Genomic DNA, 22,941 nt, shown 5'->3' on the forward strand with positions numbered 1-22,941 from the left:
TCCTACCCACGGGTGGGAAGCTACATCAATCCCAACTCTATGTTGTGATGATCACCGTTGATTTATGGGTCTTATACAATGGCACATGATATAGATGTTTGATTTTTGGGTCCAATATTATCAAGCATGGGCCTCACACATAAGATGGAGACCATGGAGATAGTTAATTTCTGGGTTCCAAAATATCAAAATACTTGGGTCCCACACATGGAAACATCCACGGTAAGATCGAACACGGGTCCTGCCCATAAAATCAAAGGTGGGTCCCTCACATGTCAGAGACCATTTGATTTGTGGATACCATAAGATCCAACTAGGGTCCCAAACATGATGGAGACCATTGATTTTGTTACAATAGAAATTACACAGTGTCTGCGCGTACCTGCATGTATTCCAATCTGGGCGGTGGATCCGCCCTTGATTAAGTTTAATTAATACCATATTTTATATGGTGTAAGCCCATATACTCTAGCATTTTTCTCAAAAGTACTGTACACCTTACACCATATGATGATCCATCAAATGGACGGTTTGGATCATCCAATGCTGTAAGCCGTACAGTATATTTATAAAATGCTAAGAGTACATGGGCTTACACCATATAAACACAAGGCCTTGCCTCTTGGCCAGGGTTCTATTGGTGGTGCTGGGGAGAAGAAAAGGGCAAAATGGGAAAGCATGGGAAGAAGCAGAGGCAAAATGGTAATAACAGTCGAAGACAACCTCCTCATAAAGAAGAAGACGAAGGTGATGCCTTGCCTTCCTCTGCATATAATCTCCCAATCTCAACACAAGATGAAGAAGAAGAAAAAAGCGAGCAAGAAGACGACAATGCCCCTGAAAATCAGTTGATTCCAATCGATTCAATTCCTTCCAAATTCCTCCTCTATCAGAAATCCGTCCAGGTTAAATGCGGAAACTCTTCCTTTTTTTAATTCCTTTTCCACTTCTTCAAAAACTCGTTCCTAGGGTTTCTAGAATGAATTTGAGAAAGGATAGGATGCTTCTAAACCCTAGAAACTCTAGGATCTTAGGGTTTAGTGCGATTGTGTTAACTTCCTCTTTGATTCGTTTTCCTTTTCAGGAAATTAATTTCTAGGGTTTTAGTAGAATGAATTTGAGAAAGGAAAAGATGCATCTAAACCCTAGAAATCCGTTTGGATACATCTAAACCCTAGGAACAGATTATCAGCTCCTAGGGTTTTTAGGGGATGACAGGGTTTAGATGATTGTGTAAACTTCCTCTTTGAATTGTTTTCCTTTTCCGGAAATCCATTTCTTAGGGTTTTATTAGATTTTTTTTTTTTTCGAAAATAAAAGTTGGTGAATTTGAGAAAGGAGAGGATGAATCTAAACCTAGGAACGGATTATCTGCTCCTAGGGTTTTTGGGGAATGACAGGGTTTAGGTGATTGTGTAAACTTCCTCTTTGATTCGATTTTCTTTTTTCGGAAATCCATTTCTGGGGTTTTATTAGATTTTTTTTACTGGAAATAAAAATTTATGAATTTGCAGTCGCCGAAAGGAGACATTAGCTATTTGCAGAAGTTCTTTCTATTGTATGTTGGCGGGAGATTGCCTCTTCATTTACAAGAAGATTTCTGTGGAACTGCTCTTTTAAGGTTAGCTTTGGTTTTGGCTTGATTAACTTGTTTCGTGTTCTTTTTCCTTATTAGCATCTGTTAAGATCAGTTAGTCAGATGTAATTCTTGAAAGAGAAAATTCAGGGAATGCGTTGAATACTGGAGTTAGAGTTAGTGTGCATGAAACAATCTGGGAAAATTGTAATTTCCATTTCATTCTTTGGATCATTGTAAAGTTTGAATTGTGCACAACAATGGAGCTCTTGTATATGTCACCAATGTTTTGAAATTCGGAATCGAATCGTATCGGATGGTAAATCGTATCGTAAATTGTAAGATTCATTCAAAAATATAAAAAAATATGTATAATAAAAATTATAAATAAATTAAAGAATAAAAATAGCCAATTATTCATTAATTCAAACAGAAACTACCATGATAAGCATTCAATATCGTAATACAAATTGTTTGCTGACAAACTTGACACATACTAATCATCTAAGCCTCATCCAAAACCATGAATCTTGGTTAATAATCTTTATAAAAAGACACATGATCATATCAATTCTCAAAGTCTCAAACATCAAATGAGAAATATCAATCATAAAAGACGGGAATCGATGTTGTCCTTATTATGGTAGTCTCCCACATCGACTCCCACCTCGATGTGAGTAATGCCCTCAACAAATGCTCTGTGCTCGATTGGTTCGATTTGTTCGATGTCCTAATCCTCCTCTGTCGTCTTCCTTCTAATGAGAGGGATTTCAAAGGCTTATTGTAATGTAGAAAGGAAATGAGGTCTTTTGAAAGAAAGACATATTTTCTTTTGTACAAAACTTAATTTGGATAAATCACATAAATCGTATGAATCGTACGATTTACGATCGAATCGTAAGATTCAATAAAAAATTGAAAGATTCACACAAATTAAGATTCATCATGGGATTCAAATCGTTTTGCCTAAGAATCGTAAATCGAATCGTAAATTGAACCGTAAATCGTAAGATTTTCAAAACAATGTATGTCACAAATATCGTACTCAGAATTTCTCAGCAAGGGAAATGGCTGGATATTTTTATTTTTATTTTATTTATTCAGGTTTATATCGGGAAAACGATAGAATAAAATTATTTAAAAATATATAAATTGAGAAAAAAAATAAAAAATATCTTAAAAATATCGTGATATTATTGCGATAAATGAAAATATCGCTACATTTTTTAAAGGGATTTGCTAGCGTCCATCGCATAGCGTCTATCGCAGATGGTCTGTTGCATGTCAGATGAGCCACCTCATGACTGAAGACAAAAGCTGCTGTAATGTGAGCCTGTGTGGCTGGTCTGACATGCAACAGACCATCTGCGATGGACGCTAGCAAATCCCTTTTTTAAAATTCCTGGGATTGTTTTGGGATTTTCTCGTTTTATCAAAAGATCACGATAAAATCTCTATATTTTGAAAATATTGGAACTATTTGTGACATAGGCTCTTGTGAAACTTGCTAGTATTTTTCGATTCGTTGGAGCTAGTTCTATTGGAACTATATTTCTCTACATTGTAACATTGTTCAGTATCTAGTTTTAGTACCTAGTCTCAAATATAATGACGAGGCAGTTCCACAATCCAAGCTTTAGCTTCTGTATCCCAAAGCCTGAAATCAAGCCCAAAATACTCATGAGCAGCCATCCTCTAAACATATTGGATCAATTGATCATTTGATTGCACTACAAATAGTGTTGAGGAAATCACCCATTTTATCCTCTCATGTATCAGGCTGTCTGAGCATTTTAGACCCACCCTCAAAACCCTAGTTTCTGCTGTCATAGTTTATAAAAATCTTCATTGATTTTGTATCATTTGCTTCTTCTTTTTTGTTGTTATTTTCTGAAATTATCTATTCCAGTTCTCTATAAACATAATCAGTAAATAATCTACATTCTGTATCTTGTTAAATACGAATGCATGTTTTCAGTTATTTTTATTATTTATGGATATGCTTTCTAGGCACTACTGCTTCCTCTGTTAGTTTATAAGACCAGATGCTTGCCCACACCTACTCTGGCTCCGGCTTTTTGAATTTTTGGATTGCTTCTTTTCCACTCTGTTCTTGCTCCCATTTTGTGAAACCAAAAGGCACCCATTTCACTGTCACTACTTACTCTCTTTTTAGAATGGGATGAAATAGTTATAAAGATGTCAGTTAATGCTAATAGCATACAGAAAGCAGTGGGAATGAGAAACAGGGAGGGAAGATGATCTGTTTGCCATATATTATTCCTGGGAAGAATGTAAAAACTCATTCCTATTCCTTTCAATAAGTATGAAGTTTAGCCCGTTCAAGTCTCCTATTTTGGTTAAAACTCTAGTTCAATTATAGTTGCACAAAACTTCTAGCACATGTGCTCTTTGTTGCGACTCTTGCTTCCTAGACGATTCAAGTCCTTTCAGTTGCTGCTCCCTGCCATGTTTATTGCCACATCCAGTAACTAGTTTTTATGAAAATGAAATTAATATGTAGAGTATTATCAATATAGTCCAGGTTCTTGCTGTGTTCTTTTTTCTTTCATGTGTAGATTTGTAGATTATCAACTTGAGGGAACTAATGCAACAATTTCTCTGTATGTTTGCCAGTACAGAATGGCTCTGTACTGATCCGAGAAGAACTGCTGTAGGAGTTGATTTGGACCTCGAGGCCCTTACGTGGTGTCTGGAAAACAATGTGAATAAGATCGGGCCTGATGGGTATTCTAGAATATCCCTGTTCCATGGAAATGTTTTGCAACCTCTTGAGGCCAGCCTTGTGAGATACAAACTTCAAGATCTCGTTGAAAACATAAGTTTGAATGGACATGAAGGGTGCGCAGAGACTGCTGAGGAGGTTATTGAATCCCAATCTACTAATCAAGCGAGCACTGGCAATTCTATTGATTATGAGGTTAAGAAAAAAAGCTGCTCACTGCCAGCTAGAGACATTGTATGTGCTTTCAATTACAGCTGTTGCTGCCTCCAAAGGCGTAAGGACCTGATCTTGTATTTTAAGCATACTCTTGGCACCTTGTCTAGAAAAGGTGGTATATTCGTCATGGACTTATACGGAGGCACGTCATCAGAGTGCAAGCTAAGGCTTAAAAGGAGATTTTCAAGTTTTACAGTAAGTTACTCTGGCTCCATTTAGGTAATAGAGTGGGTCATTTTTCATTTACTAATTCAGATATGCCCTGATCTCAGCAGTCGGAGTATGGTCTAAGGTAGCCTCTGGGAATTGCATTAGCTTAAATCACTTTTTAGAGACACCAAAGGCTTAATAAATAATGGAAGAGCTTCTACGACTACCTCTAATTTTGAACTTGGCGTGTGCACGTGTTACCACGCATTTTAAAATGCAGTATTTAGCCTTTATGCTTCTCTTTTTAATTGAACTACTTGATTCCTGAATAGCGTCTGGAAGGCATCCTAAATTTTGTTTCACAGTAAGGAGTTTTAACACCAACTATTGGTCTCTGTAGAGCAATCGACATCTTTCATGTGACCTTGTTAATTTCTTGCTTTTTTTAAGCTGCAAGTTTTATAGAATAACTAAAAGTATTTGTCATCCAAAGCTTTATAATTCTGCCAGCTAACAAGCTGCCTGCTTTCATTTACAGTATGTCTGGGAGCAAGCTGAGTTTGATATTATAAATCGCACAACAAGAATTAGCCTCCACTTTCATCTTGGAAAGAAGCAGCAGACACTTCGCCATGCGTTTTCCTATAATTGGAGGCTGTAAGTAGTCTTATTTCTTTTGAAGGCATTCTTAGCATCACCAAATCTATTACATGTTTGAATTTAATTGGTGAAACCATTACTTGGTTCGAAGATTGATTGAGTCTTAGGTCTTATTTTTATTGCTTATCTGTTAGCTAAGAGATCAGCCTACTCATATTTTGGTTGGATTCAACATACTGAGTTGGGGCGGAATTAGCTAGTTTCTTTCCCTATTCCTACAAATTGAAATCCCAGTATCTCAAAAGTGATAAATAAATTCTATTCTCTTCATTTAGACTTGTCCACTGGTTGAAATAACATGTTCCTTGCTTTACAAATACTGTTGTGGAATCTGAATCTTAGTCATTGTGGAATCTGAACCTTAGTCAAATTTTGCATATGAAGGTGGTCATTGCCAGAAATCAAGGATTGCTTGGAAGAGGCTGGATTCCGATCTGTGCATTTTTGGATTCGAGAGATGCCGGATACACGAGAAAGCGAAAACTCAGAGGAATTTGATGTCGGTCGTGATGTTAAATACGAGGAGGTTTCATCTTTCGAACAACAAGATGCATGGAATGCATATGTTGTAGCTGTTGCAAAGTGATTGCTGAGGATAATGAGATACCAGTTTCACCATCTCTTACAAATCAAATTTCTTTCAAGCCTGGCACTATTGCTCAGTCAAACCATCTTGTTGGTAAAGATCATTCTAATACCTTCACACACTTTCATTTTCTTATCCTCATCATCCCATGAAGCGCAATATATGGTTGTTCTGGGAATTTCAGCACTGAGAGCTCTGGGAATCTCAGTCTTCACCTTGTCCTTCTGATCACATTGAGGGAGATGTTAGTTGCAATGAAAATAGATGCTTAACATCCCAGTAGCAACTTTAGGGCCCCATAACTCGCTGAATTCTGCATTTGTTTCTCATGCTGTTGCTATGCTCTAGCCACTTCACACTTTGGACTTTGTGAATAACGACTATTCTATAAAATACAGCCTTTGAAATCAGATGGGCAAAAATTAATTCTAACAGACCGATCTGGCAAGACATTCCTGAGGAATGCAGCACAGAGAGAGAGAGAGAGAGAGAGAGAGAGGAATGCAATTTCCTCTGCTGTTATCTCAGTGAAAGAATAGTTGAGCATATGCTTTTTATCCGAAACCATCCTTAGGGCCTGTTCTTTTTTGAGTTTAAAACTAATTATTGGACTGAAAATTCAATGCAATTTTGACTTCAGTAACCAGTTTTGGACAAAATTGATTATCAAAATCCAAAATGAGCAGGGCCTTAGAATCGGGCCTCTTGAGGCCTTGTTTGTATTTGAATTTTGTGGATAGATTGCGAGTCCAAAACAGACAGGGCCCAAGTAATTTAAGAACAAGTTTCCTTTTCTTTTCTCCAATTGGTAACCAGAGGGAGGATGGGAGCCTTTCTTGAATATTCAAGACTTAGAGGATCAAAATCAATGGAGAAAAAATGCAGTCGGGAGTGTTGCTTCGCAAATTGTGGCTGATAGAGAAGCTGGAGTAAGATTGTTGAAAGAGGAACGGGAAAGAGGGCAGAACTAAAGAAAGAGTATGAAGAGGTGCTGATATGGGAAGAAATAACTTGGAGACGACTTTCTGGAGCAATTTTGTCGCAATTTGCTCAAGGGGATAAGAATGCCTCTTGCCTAGAGGTAGAAGAAGTGGTGTATGGGCTGGCTTTTTTACATTGCCTTATGGGTTGTTTCGATATGTGGATTTTGGAATCCAGGTTTTAGTTTGAAATCTGTGTAAAAGAGGGGCAGAAAACGACGGACGTCCTCGGATTTTGAGCAAGAAATTCAGGTTTTAGAAATCTCAGATCTCTCCCTCATCCTGAGAATTCTAAAACTTGGAAACACGTCAATCTCCTACTCTCTTGCTCGACGGAAAGATGGGCGAGAATTCAGAAAACGACTGATGGTATCCTTTTCTCTTCCATCCAGAATTTTGAGGAAATCCAAGAAAACGACTGATGGTATCCTTTCCTCTTCCATCCAGAATTTTGAGGAAATCCAAGATTCTAAAATCTGCATATCGAAACTGCCCCTTAGTTTTGAGAGAATTGGGAAAGGGTGAAAGATAGTGTCCTTATTATGCTCTAGGAGTTCTTTTGTCCCCGAGAAGGAACTTGTCAAGATGGATAGGGGTTGTGGTTGAAGTTGTGTCACCGAACAAGGTGCCTATGTGTAGGTTTGAGTACGTCTGAGTGGTCCTTATTGCAAATGAGTGCCTTGACTTTAGGAAAAGAGAGGTCGTGTAATTTGCAAGGTGGATAAGAAGAAGGCGTATGCTTTAGTGGATTATTTGGTGGGTAGAATGAGTTTTGAAAACCGTTGGAAATAGTGGACGATGGGTTGAATTTCATCTTCTTATGTCTCTATCTTGATCAATGAAAAAAGTCACAAGCTTCTGTAAGAGCTCGAGGGGCTTAAGACAAGCTGACTCATTATGCCCTTCCTCTTCACACTGGAATCTTTCAGTAGATCATTACAGGAGCCAAAGAGATTGGGCAAATTAAAGGGTTCTCGAAAGGAGTGGGGATTTCATCATCCATCCTACTTCATGTCTTTATTCAAGATGGAGTAACGGAGGCCAAGCATAACGAGCTTCAATGTGAGTTCCTATAAGGAAGAGGAAGGAAGAGGAAGAAAGGGTAGAGGGTGAAGCATTTGGTAAAGTGGAAAAATGTTTGCAAGCCTAAATCCAAAAGAGAGATTGTGTATTACTTGAGAAATGGACCATCATAGCCCACAGTATACATGGCACCACGCAAGTGTCTGCCTGGGTCCACGCTAAACTGAAATTTCATACAGAGATTAAGGCCTGCAAATAATCAATGGTTAAACATAGTGCCGTTATTAACCTTGATATAAGGTGCTAAGAACGCTTGATCATTGTGAGAAGAGTAGCAATGGGCCAAACTCATTAATTGCCCCAAATCAGTGAACACATGACTGTATGCTGCATGTGCTCTCTTGACTGCCCCTCCTTTCTATTTTTCATGTTCTGTTTCCCTGAATTTGATATGACAGTGAAAACAAGAAGCATTGAGGGACTCGTTAGAAAATACTTTAAATCATTTTAAGTTAAGGTGCCAATCAATGTACTGTCCCATACAATATACATCCAAATTTATTTGGACGTTTTGCTACCTTTTATATCTTGATCTTTGAAATGAGAACATGATTTGAAGAACATGATTCTCCTCTACATTCAATGTCCTATACAATTACAAAAAAGGCTGTAGTAGTAGAATAATTTGACATAGGGATACTCACCAAGAAAGATACATGGATCTGCAACAATGGTGGTGTCAATTTGATGCCCAATCATGGCCAGTAGGACCATTGTCAGCTGTTGGCATGGAGCTTGGTCAGGGTCATGAGAGGAGGGGAGCTTCGATGTGTTCATCTTCTTGCGGATCATAGTTTGAGAGCTGTTCTGGTTTTAGTAGCCAGGCATGGTACAAGGAGATCACCTGCACATATTGAATTGCAGACCGAGAGGATCCAATCAAGATCAAGTGTCAAGCATTCAACATCAAGATCAGATGAGAGAGAGAGAGAGAGAGAGAGAGAGAGTACCATGGAAATAGATGCACACACGATACTGAAACCTTTGCAATGGAATGGTGCGTTGGTTGACAGGAACAGAGCTGAAAAACTTCAGAGGGTAAGCAAGAAATTCCAAAGGAACCTAGATTACAATTAAGGGAAATGATACTGTATGATGAACCTGTAAGAGTCTAAGAAACATTCATAGGATAACCTGTGTGTGAGTCCTCCCACAATTATCTCAGCAAACCATAGTTAGAAAAACGGTGTTTTTTTTTTTTTTTTTTTCAAAAAGTGCCGTTTAAAACTTTTACACCATTTTTTAGGAAAATGCTTTTTTAAACATATTAAAGAAGTTTTTTTTGGCCAACTTTAACCTGACTATATTTTGTAAATTACAAAATTTTAAATGCATTTTTTTGTGTTTCCGTTATTTACTACGTTTTTTTAACCAAAACTGTATTAAACTCGAATCTTTGCCGTCCCGTTTTATTGCCTAACCGTGTTTTGCTAACTATGATCCAGACCATTCATCTGGGGAGCACCATTCTACAGATACCATAACTTAATTATCAGACAAAGGACAATCCTAACTATTTGATTCGAGGACTTTCAATGCGGGCCATTGCTCAATTCTCTTAACCATCCCACTTGTGGATCACCAGTCAGGCAGTCATACATTTAGGATCACCAGGTTTATGAGATTTAAAGCTATGACATATAGATAACAGAGCCAACAAAATGAACGTGTCTGAGTCATGCTGGCATCACCTTAGTGGGCTTGATTATGAGTGTTTCATACCATGCTACACATAGAATTATTTCCGACAATTTCCGGGTACTTGTCTGAGATTGTTAAGTACTTGTGAAAGCCTAAAGGATTATACTGGAGAGAAATATGATCTCTCTCTCTCTCTCTCTCTCTCTCTCTCTCTCTCTCTCTCTCTCTCTCTCTCTCGTGTGTGTGTGTGTGTGTCAGGCCACACAGACATCTGTTACTGGTGTTGCATTTTGACTGAATGGTAATAATTTGGATGAGCTAAAGGCCTTGAATTCAAAAAGTGTTCCAAACCAACTTACATGTCAATGGACTCATCGCGAGTGGTGATATGAAGCTTGCAACAGACTGTACACCAGCAACAAGTCCTTGCGCTTTTCCCTGGCATTAGGTTTATCATATGACTTCACGATTTTAACATGAGTTCCATAAATAATTTTAACAGGGAGGTTGGTAAATTCCTCTCCATCTCTCTCCATTAATTTCATTTATAGATAACTAATGAACCACATCTTACCGTACTTGGTATGAAAAAATAATGAAGTCTAAGGGATAGAAACTTGGATAAAGATGATTAATGACTAATTTGCAGCATACAATTTAAATGTGGCAATCAAAAGATATGAGGATACAATTTGATACTGCAAATAAAAAACTAATATATGAAATGAATCAATAAAATTTAAGGACAGTAAGTTCAGTTTTATGCTACTATTTAGGGAAAAAAGGAAGAAAAGAAAATGAGGAGGAGAAAATTCGTAGGGGAGAACGGGGAGAAGAGAGAACATCAGTTGTGTTTCATGATCTCCCCTCCCTATTTATTATGTGAGATTTATAAACTCCTAAACTACCCTTAGTTACATAAAGATGACTTTAACAATACCCATATGCCTGGAGCATCATGGATGCTTAACTACCTTTATTTACATAAAGATGACTTTAATAATCCCCCTCGGCCTGGAGCATAAACAACATGGATGCTCCGCTTGGAACAAATGAAATGCAACATATTGAGACTTACAGCTTGAGTCAAAGAATATGCTAACTGATTTTGGGAATGAACAAAGGGAATCACCCCTTTGTTCATCACCTTGTCTCACACAAAATGACAATTAATCTCGATGTGCTTCATTCACTCATGAAAAATATGATAATTTGCAATATGTTAAGCTACTTGATTGTCACAATATATCTTCCGTGGAGACTTAACCCATTTCCTTAAAAGGAACATAGCTAAACCAGCTCACTAGTAATATGGGCTATAGCCCTATACTCTGCTTCTGCACTTGACCGTCGAAATATTTAGCTTCTTACTTTTCCACATAACAAGATTTCCTCCCAAAAAAGTATAGTAGTATGTAGTAGATCTTCTATCTGTAGGAGAACCTGCCCAATTAACATCTATGTATCTTTCCAGTTGTAGATAACCATTTGAATTGTACAAAATTCCTCGGCCAAGTTTTTCTTTCAGATATCTCAAGATATGAATGACCATATTTCAATGTGGCATTCGAGGAGATTTCATAAATTGTCTAAGTACACTCACGAATCACGAAAAAGGTGATATCTGGCCATGTAATAGTCAAGTAAATAAACTTACTCGCCAATCTACGATACTTCTGGTTCATAACTCGGAAAATTCACTAGTACTAGGTTGGTTTTAGAACTTTATTTCTTATGAGTTACAAGTCTAGAAGGAAGTGTATGAGTTCTTTGCCTATAAATATAGGTTTTCTCAGCCAAGGGCTTAGAATATATCTGAGATCAATTCTTTCGCTGAAGTTTCAGTGTTATGAACTTGTTTCTCTGAGATTGATATTCTTCCCCAGCTTATTGTGTCTGAGCACTTCTCTTGACTCCTTATATACAGGGCTGTCATTCCTGAAATTCTCACAGATCTGAGATTAAAAGTTCTAAATTTCATAGTAAGGACCCCTGAGGGAATCAAGTGCTGGAGTTATACATTCTAGATATTTGGGAGACCTTTGATCAACTAATTTCTGGAACTTAAAGAGGCTAACTAAAGGTTCAGAGATCTAAAATTTCATTGTGAAATCCCAGCAGTGTGTTGTGGTTTTCTTTGGCTTGTTTAGCAGATTCGTGACTGTCAATTTAGTTACAGTCATTACTTGCATCAATGCTCTTTTCCACCGAGCTTGTTTAGAACCTCTTTCCTTATAAACAAAACTTGTCTTATAAAAGTGGATCGATTGAGAGCAATTCTTAATCTGCAACGATCAGCTTTAAGTCTGCATCCATATACTTAGATATATTGTTCCGATGTCTAGTACGTGAATGCATGTCAGATCGAAGAGGAAAGTTCAACTTTCTTTTCTATTTCATAGCATATGCATTTATGACTCTTTTGAATACCCTATCTTACAAAAAATTCTGGTTCAATGAACAAACAAAAGATGCTGCAATGATTTCTTATTCTTGGTTTGCTTACTTGGAAAGAAAAGGAAGTTTTAGTTAGGTTAGAATTTGGTGCTACTATCTGATATGCTTATTTCTTTAACTCATAGATCCATCAACCACATCATGACAGTTGTAGTAATGATGGCATTGACGAAAATTAATATGACAAATGCACCAGAAACCTCTGAATCGATATGTGCCAGCTACTAGAAAATTAACTAAATGAATCAGATCTTTCGAGAGATATTTCTCGAATTTTTTTCTACTGCACAAAGTTTCTCATGTAAATGGCATGACAACCTATAAAAATGAGCACTGAGATATTAGCCTGTGATATTCTAGTTTGCCAGATAGAAACATCAAGATGATTTTAGATAATAAGATGAACCTGGTCAACAGAGTTCGTTGCTTTTGAAATGACTGCATAGGTCTGTCCAGTGCAAAACAAGTAATGAAAAGTTACACGTCAAAAGTGAAAGACAATAACTGACTTTGTATGAAGTGAAAATAAAACAAAAGCCTGTATATGTAAAATATTCTCTTGATAGTTTTCCATGGGACTGACTTACTGATGGTTTCACAAGGACATAGATAACTCCAAATGAGGCACTAAGATAAGGTACCTGCATCAGTGGCATGTTAGTATTGGGCCATCTTAATAATGGTTATGATAGCGAATCCAGGGAATGGAAATCACTAAGTTTGCCTTGTTTGCGTGTGTTCGTAACACGTAAAAAAGGGTTTTTGTTGACTTAAAGTGCAATGTATGCTAATTAAGTCCACGAAAATTAATTGAATTGTTTTGTCCAAGCTAATGGCAGAACCATGATAAAAGCTATGGACCTATGGTGGTTGTCCATTGTTGTGAACTGATTAAATTACTCTATATTTGCTGTAAGTTAGAAAGTCTCGTGGTTAAATATTGTAATTGATCAATCCCAGCTTACCTATCAAAAAAAATATATTGTAATTGATCTGCAGTTCACCTTATAAGTCATAGCTAAGAGCAGTGACATGGATTGACGAGACTTGCAACACAGAAGATAAAGAGGGACCCATGCATACACCAAGAAAAGAAAGAGTCATTGTCTTGTTGATGCCAGCCATACGGAGGGACCCACTCATACAATATAAGTGGTTCAGCTGTTTGGGGGAGGAACTCATCATGTGAGGCCAATAAGGATGCCTCTTTTTTTGGTGGTGAGACGAATCTAGCCATATTGTAGCCCCATAGTTAATGAGTTCTTCTCCTCGCACACTTCTTGATCAAATAGATAAGTTTGCACGTATGCATTTGTATCAAGTTCATCATGTTCAAAAACTCATTGGTCGACTTGGAAATTTAGTCTGTAAGCCAATGAGTGCTGAATCCTTACCATAAAAAAAAAAGAAGAAAACCTACTAATTTCTTATGGGGCCTAGTCAAATTTGGAAAGTGAACGATCAATTTCCAAACTGAGACCTAGTTTTTCAATACTCACTTTCTTACTAAAATTGTGGGTTTTACTGGTAAAAAAAGAAAAGAAAAGGACTGACATTACCCAGGGTGCCCATGCCAAGCCATAGAGCAAACCCTGCAGCCAAAAAATGTGTTAGAAAATTTCCTTGAAAGGTAATTTAAGATTAAGAACTAGATTAGCAAAAGAAACGATGGATAAAGTGTTTTCTTCAAATGCAAGACTTACATAAGTGATTGATGCGATTAAAGAAATGCATAATACCCCTTTCTCTCCCAACAAAGGATTGATAAGTGGAAGCACCACAATCTACAGCCAAACCACAATGATTTAATACCACATAGCAAGTAAACTAGAAGATAGTGCATTCATCCATAATTAGTGGATAGAATTATCCAACTACAGAATAAATTACCTCGAGAACTATGACAGATGGACAATTTAGTTAAGTTGTTCAGGCTTGAATTACAAAAAGCATTCAATGTAGCAATTAATATTTTAAGAGGCACGCAGGGGGAATGTGACTGTAAACTTGTAATAATATGAAATGCATTACATTACACACATCCCATGGGTATCGAACAGTACAAGGAAACTATATATGACCATGCCTAAAGTTAGTCTGCAATATATTGATCATCTAAGTTGTCATGGAAACCCAGTCTAAGAGAGCCATTAACTTCCACAATGTCTCCTTGTATCAAATATGAGTCTGTCTTCTGAAAAATGTGGATAAAATCAACCATTGATATTAATATCCATCTACTCATGCTTAATTTAACAATTATTATGAAAAGAGGAATGGCCCAATTCCCTGAATCAATGTTGTAATATAATGATTAATGAGGTTAAACTTCACTACATTGATGGATCACATCTTGGCCAGTGTCGTCTACCACTTAGTGGGATATCATCCCATGGCCCAAATATCAAGCTAGTTCGATGACCCTAACAATCCGACAAATGCATACACAAATACATACCAGTGATCTCTCTTGATTGGATGGTTAGGATCAATCTCATCAGCAAGGTTTCGAGGCCATTGGAAACCCAAGGTGGGACTCCAGTGGACAGTTTGGATAGATCAATTGTGGGGAAGCCACATGTGTTCCTCATTATGCTATATATCAGTAGAACAGATCCAATAAGGCCGAGGTCCGTATTTTTTTATACTTTATATCAACGAGATCAACTTGTCCAATGTCACCTCGTGGGCAACATACAATTCCTCAGGGCCATTGAGATCACTGTGACAATTGACAAAATTAGAGAGACCCGTAGTTGTAATAGCCTTTTATTTTCCTCCTCGCTTACTCCCCATAGGCCATAGTGCTAACGATGTTGGGAGACACTTGCTAAAGGGGGTGTTCCTAGACAGTCGCCGTACATGGGGCACCATTACATGCCATCATAGGTAAAACTCAGACCATTTGAATGAATTTCAGCAGTCAAATCGCACATTTACTTCAGTGTGGAGCAAAAATAGAGCAAAAATACCAGCCACACTCGAAAGCAACAAGTAGTTAGAGTATCATAAAGTTTTGATTATAGGAGAACAAAAGGTGCTCCACTCATTGGCATTTATCATCACAAAAAATATCAAAAGGAGAGATTAATGTATCTCCGGAATGGAGGCAGTAGAGAAATCAATACATGTTTCCTATCATCAAAGAGTTCAGAAATGGTACAGCCCAATAATAGTACCTGGGAAAAGATGGAACCTATTCCAACCATCATTAAAATTTCTGAAAATTGATTCTTGCTGAAACCAAAAGCTGACTTCAGATAGTACTGCACAAGAATTTTATGTGAGTGTCCAAATATTAATTGAGATATAACAGCGCCAGTGAGAATTAAGTTTAATAAACAGGAAGACTAAACAAATAATCATAAAAAATAAAAATTAAAAAAAATGCAACAAGCAACATGGAGTTGTACAATAAGATTTTCTTGAATGATAGTGATTTTAAGTGTTCTATTGACATATCAAATAACCGAGACAATGAAGCATGGTTTTTAGAGAACATACAAATATTTGATTTGAAGAGCAATCTACTTCTAAATAGTAGTAGAAGGAGATTAACCAATTGACCCACTTGGCTTATCAAAGTTTACTATGTGCTCTAGCGTCGCTTGTCAGCTAGTTTTCTTTGACATTTGTAAATTGAATTTCACATAGTTACCTTCAGTAGCCATTACTTAAGTAATAAGTATCCTCTCCAGGTGACAAAAAGAAAATTAATCAATCAATACATCATTTCCTCAACCCTTCAAGGTGTTCATTATAGTTAGGGTATCAACTTGAGGAGTTCCAAAACCTTTTTCGTAGTCATTCTTATCGTTGCACTGCTCATATCTGTCACTGTAGTCACCCATATAACCTCAACTGAATTGATGCCCTTTTACATTATTTCATCATGGTATTGGGTTATGCTCTGTTTGTTTAAGGGGAGTTGTTGGGAGATGCTATTCTTGATGTGATTATCTGCCCTACATGTCATTTCTTTCATATAATCAGAACAGCCCAGAATTTATTAAACTAGAAAAGAAAAGAAAACCGAAGGTCAAAAGCTTAAAAAAACACTAAGGAGCAAGCTCCCATAAACAAAAACCTTTTGTCAATCCCCAGCCTATCACATAGTGCACATCAAGAATCTTCTTGTTTGAATACTACAGGTTACATATTTTATCATTTTTCAAATTTGAAAAATACAGTATTATTGAGAAAGCAACTCAGTTCTTCCTCATGAGTTTCCTTTTGTTATGTTTCCTATGTGTTTCCCATCCTAATCCCCACCCACTACATTAAGGCCCTGTTCATTTAAGATTATGCCAACTGATTGTGAATCCAAAACAAATTATTGGACTCAAAATCACGTTTAATTTTGAGTCCAATAATTGGTTTTGGACACAATCGGTAGACATAATCTTAAATGAACAGGGCCTTAGATATATAACCCTGTCTTCTGAGATGTAAAGGAGCCAGTGCCCGCTGTTTCATTGCAAGTAACATAGAGAACATTGGTGATACCGGGTGGCGGTCATGTACGCATAAGTTGTTTCAAGCATATTTTCTATTAAAATCTCTCCCATTTAACCTATGAATTCTAAAATTATGCAAGCTTAGATTCTCATTCACTTTGTCACGTCGTATGCGTTCAACCAGTTATTAAATAGATAATTGTACTCCTGGATTTCAGTCCATACTTTTTTCTCAATTGCACGTGGAAATGAAATTAACCACAGAATACTGAAAGTATCAAGGACACAAACTAACTTGATCAATTTGGATGTATCTGGTTAGAAAATGTGGTTAAATAGAGCAGGAAGTATGAGACAATAGCAAGAACATCAAGAAGTCTGAAACCAACTCTTAACTCTTGCCCAGAAAAAGTATTAAATCCTAGCTCCTCTATAGTGAACAAAGTTCATACATTCTATATCTACTTTATAAAACGTACAATCCACTCGAGTATAAATTTACCATTTAGTATATATAATATAAAGGGAAGCTAATAAATGTGCCCCTCCTTTTTACCACAGCCACCCGGAATTGTGTTTGTGTGTGTGTGACTGTCACTATATACTACAAAGAGCAGACATAACGTACCAGCAAGACAGTGGTGATGCCTGACATCCCTAACTCATAAAAGAAGGAAACAAGAGCAATGCGCTTAAGTATTTCACTGTGGAGAAAAATACACCACTTCAGACAGAGAGAATGAATTTCACAAAATGTATGTGTAATGGAAAAATATACCAATGATATTCTGATAAGATTAAAGATATGTTCAAATCATTGACACCAAGTTTTTCGAGCAAACAAAAACCTGCGAATAACCACAGCTACTGTATCTTTCATTGAGTTCAACCGATCTTGGAAGACCCCGAGAATCATAGACAAACAAGGCATATGTTGATGTGGCCTTTGCTCTGTTCTAATCGTCTCTACCAGAAATATTTGCATGTAAACTGTACTACAGACCAGCAGACATATGGATACCTAAACACAACTTGTCAGTAAGATAAGCAAAAGACAGAATGTGATAGATGATCATCCTTATGAACTAATGTTATAGTTTGAGAAGAACAAAGAACCATGCCTTAAATATATAATCTTCCGGAAGGAAAAGTGCGAGAAGATTTCCTAAAACATGTGAAGCAGAAAAAAGCCCTGTTATGCATCCAAATGCTGCTGCTCTCTTGCTGCCCTCGACAACGTCTGCCTATGAGGAAAGAAGTTGTTTTCATTATAACTGTGAAATTTTAATACCCTCTTGGAAATCTTTAGCATGCATGATAATAATGTGAAAAAATAATAAACGCATGAACCAAATTCAAGTGATTGGTGTGAATATTTTAGCCATTAGGGTAAAACAGATAAGGAGGAATCAGTACAACCTTCAAGAAGAATAAAACAAGACATAAAAAAAACATGCCATAGTTACAAAATATAACCCTAGATAACACAGTGTTTACAACATTGCAAGCATTGAATGTTACTTCTCACACATAATATAGTATATTCAACACATGGCAAAGCAACCACACGAAATAGAGAAATAGAAGAGATCAAGTCCACGGCTTGTATATTGATGGCATTAATATAAAGAATATGAGTCATATAAGTCCAACAAAGCCTCTCTGCAAAGCAGGGGTAGGGCTGCGTATATGTAGCCATCACCAGACCCCGCAATGGCGGGAGCCTCGTGCACTGGGCTGCTCCTTTTTTTTATAAGTCCAACAATACCCCTGGTACAATATAAGAATGGTGGATATAAAAGGAATCTTATATTTAAGGATACACTTTCGTAATGTATAAGACTATCGCGCATTAAGTATCTTATCTTCCCTATTTCCCTTCAAATCGATGCACTGGTTCATGAAACATCAATTCGCGAACGGAAAAATCATGTGGATCAAGTCATTGCTTTCGTGACCATGTCAGCAAGCTGATTTGACGAAGATGCATAAGGCAATATAATTCATCCTGTCTTTTTGTTTTTGTTTTTTTTTTTTTAATGGTTATAATTCATCCTCTGTCATGAATCAACAGATATAATGACAATCCTCAACATGCTTTGTACATTCATGAAAAGCAGAATTGGCAGCAATCTGAATTGAACGGTTATTATCTCCATGGCGAGGTATGGATGTTATCAGGGAGATATCAAGGTATAATATAAGAGCAATAAGTCATACAATCTCATTGGATGTTGTTGACAGGGAGCAATATTCAGCTTCGGTTGTGTGGGACCGGCCCTACCTTGAAATACATTTGATACATGGCTTTTGAATTTTAAGTGTATTTTGCTCTCTAATTTTCAAAATAGGAAAACAAATTACACTATTCTCCCCCACACAGATATGGATCAGATGGGGAAGACTAGAGTCGCCACCTAAGAGAAGGCCTAGGACCTTAGATGACTTTGTTAAGGCAGCCACGGCACCAAAGGAGGAGGTTCGTGGCTTGGTTATGGGAATGGAAGGTGTTAGGCACCATTACCACCCGGGAATCTCAGTCTCCAGATCTGATTTTGCCATTTATTAAAGATTTATCATCACTGGAAATCTGAAATTAAGCGTCAGAATTTGGCAAATTCCAGACCTCTAGATTTATCAAAATTTACGATAGTAACTTATTGGGGAGATCGTAACCTTTGTTAGGTTACGATTCACTCAACATGTTACGATCGCAAGAGCTCGAGCTTCCCTCCAGATTTGAATTCGAATTTCCTGGGAACTTCTAGATCTTACGATCGTTGGTCTCAGTGTAGATCGTAGTCTGAGACATAAAAATCGTAAAATCTGGAATTTCTAAGAATTTCAATGATCCTTTGATTTCTGTATCTTTTGATGATTTCTAGTGCTTTGAGGGGTTTAAGAACATCATTTTTTGGAAGATTTCTTAAAAGAAAACACAAATCCTAATTGAATTTGATTAACTACAGATTTCTTTCCTTAGATCCATCATGGTCCCTAATTCTCATGATCTCAGCAAAGAAATCAGAGATTAAAGAGAGAATTCATTCCAATTAAATGTAAATTTTGAACCTAATTACTAATCCTAATTATCTTGGGGGAAAACCTTGGAATTTAGGGTTCTTGTAACCCAAATTTCAATGCCCCCCCCCCCCCCCCCCCCCAAAGAGAAAATAACAGAAGAAAACCTCAAAATGTAGAATTGGCCCCATCTTTCCAAAGGTTATGGTAATTGAGGAAAAACCCTTACCGCGTAAGCAACAGATATGCAAAATATGCTTCCTTGACTTATGATATATGAAATTGTACGGAGCACATAATATGCGTAGACAAATGGCTTTGACTCATTCCAAGCAAGTAAAGCTGAAACAAGAAAACATAGTATGAGGATTTATAATAAGAAGAAATTGAATACATAATATATCCTTGATGTGAAAATATCATCAAACTAGTGTCATAGGGCAGAGGGGGGGGGGGGGGGGGGGGGGGGTGTTCCTGCAGACACAACGTACTACAATCTAGTTTCTTACCATACTAGGCTAATACCAAATATAACATCAATTAGATGCCAAATGTCTAATTAGTATGAACTTGTATCAAAGAATACCTTAATATCAAACTAACATTAAAAGTTCCGTAGGCATGTCTTGTACCATGTGTGCAACATTTACTGGTTCAGAAGGAAAAATTCACAACCAATTTGCATATTTCTGGGCATGATTAATCAGAATCCATTTACGAAGAACTACTATCATGGGACTAACAGAGGTAAAAAATAGCATTTGTTTAGATAAGAATCATACCAAATGGAAAAATAGATGTCGAAACAGTAAGAAGAAGCAATGGTTTACGGCCATACTCATCTGCCAGCTGACCCAATATAGGAAGCACCACCATTTTGAAAATTCCTACGACCTACAAGCAGAACAATATATCTGAGTCCCAAGAACATTAAAATATCAAAAGCAATGTTTAAATGCATTTATAATGAAGTCAAGACTAATCAATGACTTAAGTGCTAGAAAATGAAAACCCAAAAGCAATGAAATGTAAAGCCTAAGATAGCATGACTTCTAAATAGAAAGTTATGCGAGGCTTCCAGATCTTTGCCACCAAAATTGGTCCTAATATGCAGATAAGATTATCTTTGTTGTCTTATTCGTGAATGGGACATTAAGGCCTCTTTAGAAGGCATTAACTATATCAATTTTAAAACTATTATAACCATTATTTGCAAATAATAAAATTCAGCATCAACTCCATTTGAACATAAGATTATGCACATGTAACTTTAGAGGTATCCAAAGAGACCCTTAACTATCCAAACTACTTGTTAGATAATAGCACAATGGTTCTCAAACAGAAAATATTAGAGCTAGTTCGGGTGTGCAATCTAATCACAGCTATAGAAACTGAAAATTAAAAAAGAAAGAAAAAAGAACTCCGAATGCATAAAAAGATGAAAGTATGTTTTCTTTTTAACCTATAACTATCTGTCTTCATTGCAGTCCAGTCCAATTTCCCAACAAATCAAAACTTAGACCTTCTATGGAGTAATTAACTTCCACAAACCCTAGGAAACAATAAACACAAACCATAAGGCCATGTTAGGAATGAAAGAAAAATATTTCTAGTGGAAATTTTTCTTTCTACAATTTAGAGGGAAATGACATGTTCATGGTTAATTTAGATGGATAATAGCATAAATTGAAGGTCCCTCTGAGTACAAAAAGAATAGGATTAGTTCAAATTATGTTTTTAATTTGTAAAAAAGCAGGGACTTTTAAAAATGTTTTGCCTTTCCAATCTTTTCCAGAAAATTCCTGGAATCCAAACAGGGCCTAAATGCCACCAAATCTTCAAAAATCAACGAAAGAACACTAACCTAAGGGGCGTTTGGATATGCGGATTTTAGAATCCGGGATTTCTTCAAAATTGTAGATAAGAGACCAGAGAAGAAGGGGACCAGCCGTTGTTTTTTACTTCTCGCCCTTCTTTCCGTCAGCAAGAGAGTAGCTGATCATCCGATATTTCCAGGTTTTAGAAATCTCACGATGCGGGAGAGATTTTTAAAACCTGGATTTCTCACTTAAAAATCCAAGAAATGTTGTTAAAGCATACAACAGCTTGATCATGAACCTCTTTTACACTGTTTTCAAACTAAAAACCTGGATTCTAAAATCCGAGTATCCAAACGGCCCCTAAAGAAAATTAGCTATCAAGCAATCAAAATTCGAAGCTTCTATGCTATTAATACACGGAAATTAGTATCAAGATCAGCTAAAAAGAAGCGGGGAAAAAAAAAATTGAAGAACACCAAAAATCCAAAGAATAAACACAAATCATAAATGCCACCAAATCTAAGAAAGAACTCTAACTGAAAGAAAATAAGCTTTCAAGCAATCGAAATTCGAAGCTTCTATGCTACTACTACACGGAAATCAGTATCAAGATCAGCTAAAAAGAAAAAGAAAAATTGAAGAACACAAAAAATCCAAAGAATAGACCCAATAAGCCCTAGGAAACAAGGAAAAAAAAAAACAAAGATGCCACGAAATCGAGCAAAATAACACTAATTGAAAGAAAATTAGCTTTCAAGCAAAGCTTCTATGCTACTACTACGATTACACGGAAATTTGTATCAAGATCAGATAAAAAGAAGCAAAAAGGGGAAAAAAAACTGTACAAGAACACAAAGAAAAAAATGCAAAGAGGAGGATAAATTACAGTTTGTTGGAGGCCAGTGATGTAGATTGCTTGAGAGCAAGTGGATTTTCCAGGACAGAGAGCGTTAGTTGTGATGTCAACTAAAACGGAAACCGTCATCTCTTCGGCAACCCAATGAATGGAGAGAGGGATGAGGAGATGTACGAGAGGGGCTAGAGCTCTCAATCCCCATTCCATTTTCTCAGACTCTGCTTTTTCCAGCTTTTTTGGTGATTGTTGAGTGCTTTTTAAAATGGTAAAAAGGGGGTGTCTTTGTAAAAAGCAGGGGGGGGGGATCTTATTAGCTAACGTTCATAGTTACATATATATAGGCGGGGACCTCGCGCTTTACGAACTCTCAGGTGAGGATTTGACGTGCGAGAACGTGTGGTCTTATGGGGAGCGAACGTTGGTTTCGAAGTGAGTGGTGACGTGGCTGCTTGGATGACGTGGCTAAGGTTTTCTAGCCAAGCTGAACTAAGTAGGGGTGGACATGGTTCGGTTCCAACCCGAGGAACCGAACCGAACCAGCCTATTTGGTTCGGTTCGGTTCCACAATCCGCCGGTTCGGTTCTGGGTATAGAATTTGAGAACCGATGGAAACCGGTTCGGTTCTGGGCTTGGGTGTATGGAACCGAGAACCGAACCGAACCGAACCAGTTTTCATATGTTTTTTGAAAAAC

The 22,941-nt window shown here is 37.1% G+C and overlaps 2 protein-coding genes across 6 annotated transcripts; one reads left to right on the forward strand and one right to left on the reverse strand.

Moving 5' to 3' along the window:
- Positions 1-608: 608 nt before the first annotated feature.
- On the forward strand, positions 609-8,378 carry LOC143881833 (uncharacterized). The gene is made up of 5 exons (XM_077385132.1): positions 609-905; positions 1,515-1,621; positions 4,214-4,733; positions 5,227-5,345; positions 5,733-8,378. The coding sequence occupies exons 1-5, from the start codon at positions 669-671 to the stop codon at positions 5,932-5,934; spliced, it is 1,185 nt and encodes a 394-aa protein (XP_077241247.1). The 5' UTR covers positions 609-668; the 3' UTR covers positions 5,935-8,378.
- Positions 8,379-8,422: 44 nt separating this feature from the next.
- Positions 8,423-22,534, reverse strand: LOC143881831 (uncharacterized). Of its 5 annotated transcripts, XM_077385130.1 has the most exons (15): positions 21,438-22,212; positions 21,036-21,125; positions 20,356-20,467; positions 19,803-19,915; positions 17,674-17,796; positions 17,401-17,573; positions 17,181-17,256; positions 15,275-15,361; positions 13,799-13,879; positions 13,655-13,687; positions 12,683-12,736; positions 12,502-12,543; positions 9,998-10,076; positions 8,948-9,018; positions 8,423-8,841 (listed from the first exon to the last, which is right to left on the reverse strand). In XM_077385130.1, the coding sequence occupies exons 3-15, from the start codon at positions 20,447-20,449 to the stop codon at positions 8,743-8,745; spliced, it is 1,125 nt and encodes a 374-aa protein (XP_077241245.1). In that variant the 5' UTR covers positions 20,450-20,467; positions 21,036-21,125; positions 21,438-22,212; the 3' UTR covers positions 8,423-8,742. The 5 variants fall into 5 exon arrangements, with proteins under 5 accessions (XP_077241245.1, XP_077241242.1, XP_077241246.1 ...); XM_077385127.1 differs by lacking the exons at positions 21,036-21,125; positions 21,438-22,212 and adding an exon at positions 22,280-22,533; XM_077385131.1 differs by lacking the exon at positions 21,036-21,125 and having other exon boundaries at positions 21,438-22,213.
- Between the last annotated feature and the right edge of the window lie 407 nt (positions 22,535-22,941).

This window comes from Tasmannia lanceolata, unplaced genomic scaffold (genome assembly GCF_043159265.1).
Source record: "Tasmannia lanceolata isolate RefF3 unplaced genomic scaffold, GAP_Taslan_0.1 ptg000007l, whole genome shotgun sequence".
Classification (NCBI taxonomy): Eukaryota; Viridiplantae; Streptophyta; class Magnoliopsida; order Canellales; family Winteraceae; genus Tasmannia; species Tasmannia lanceolata.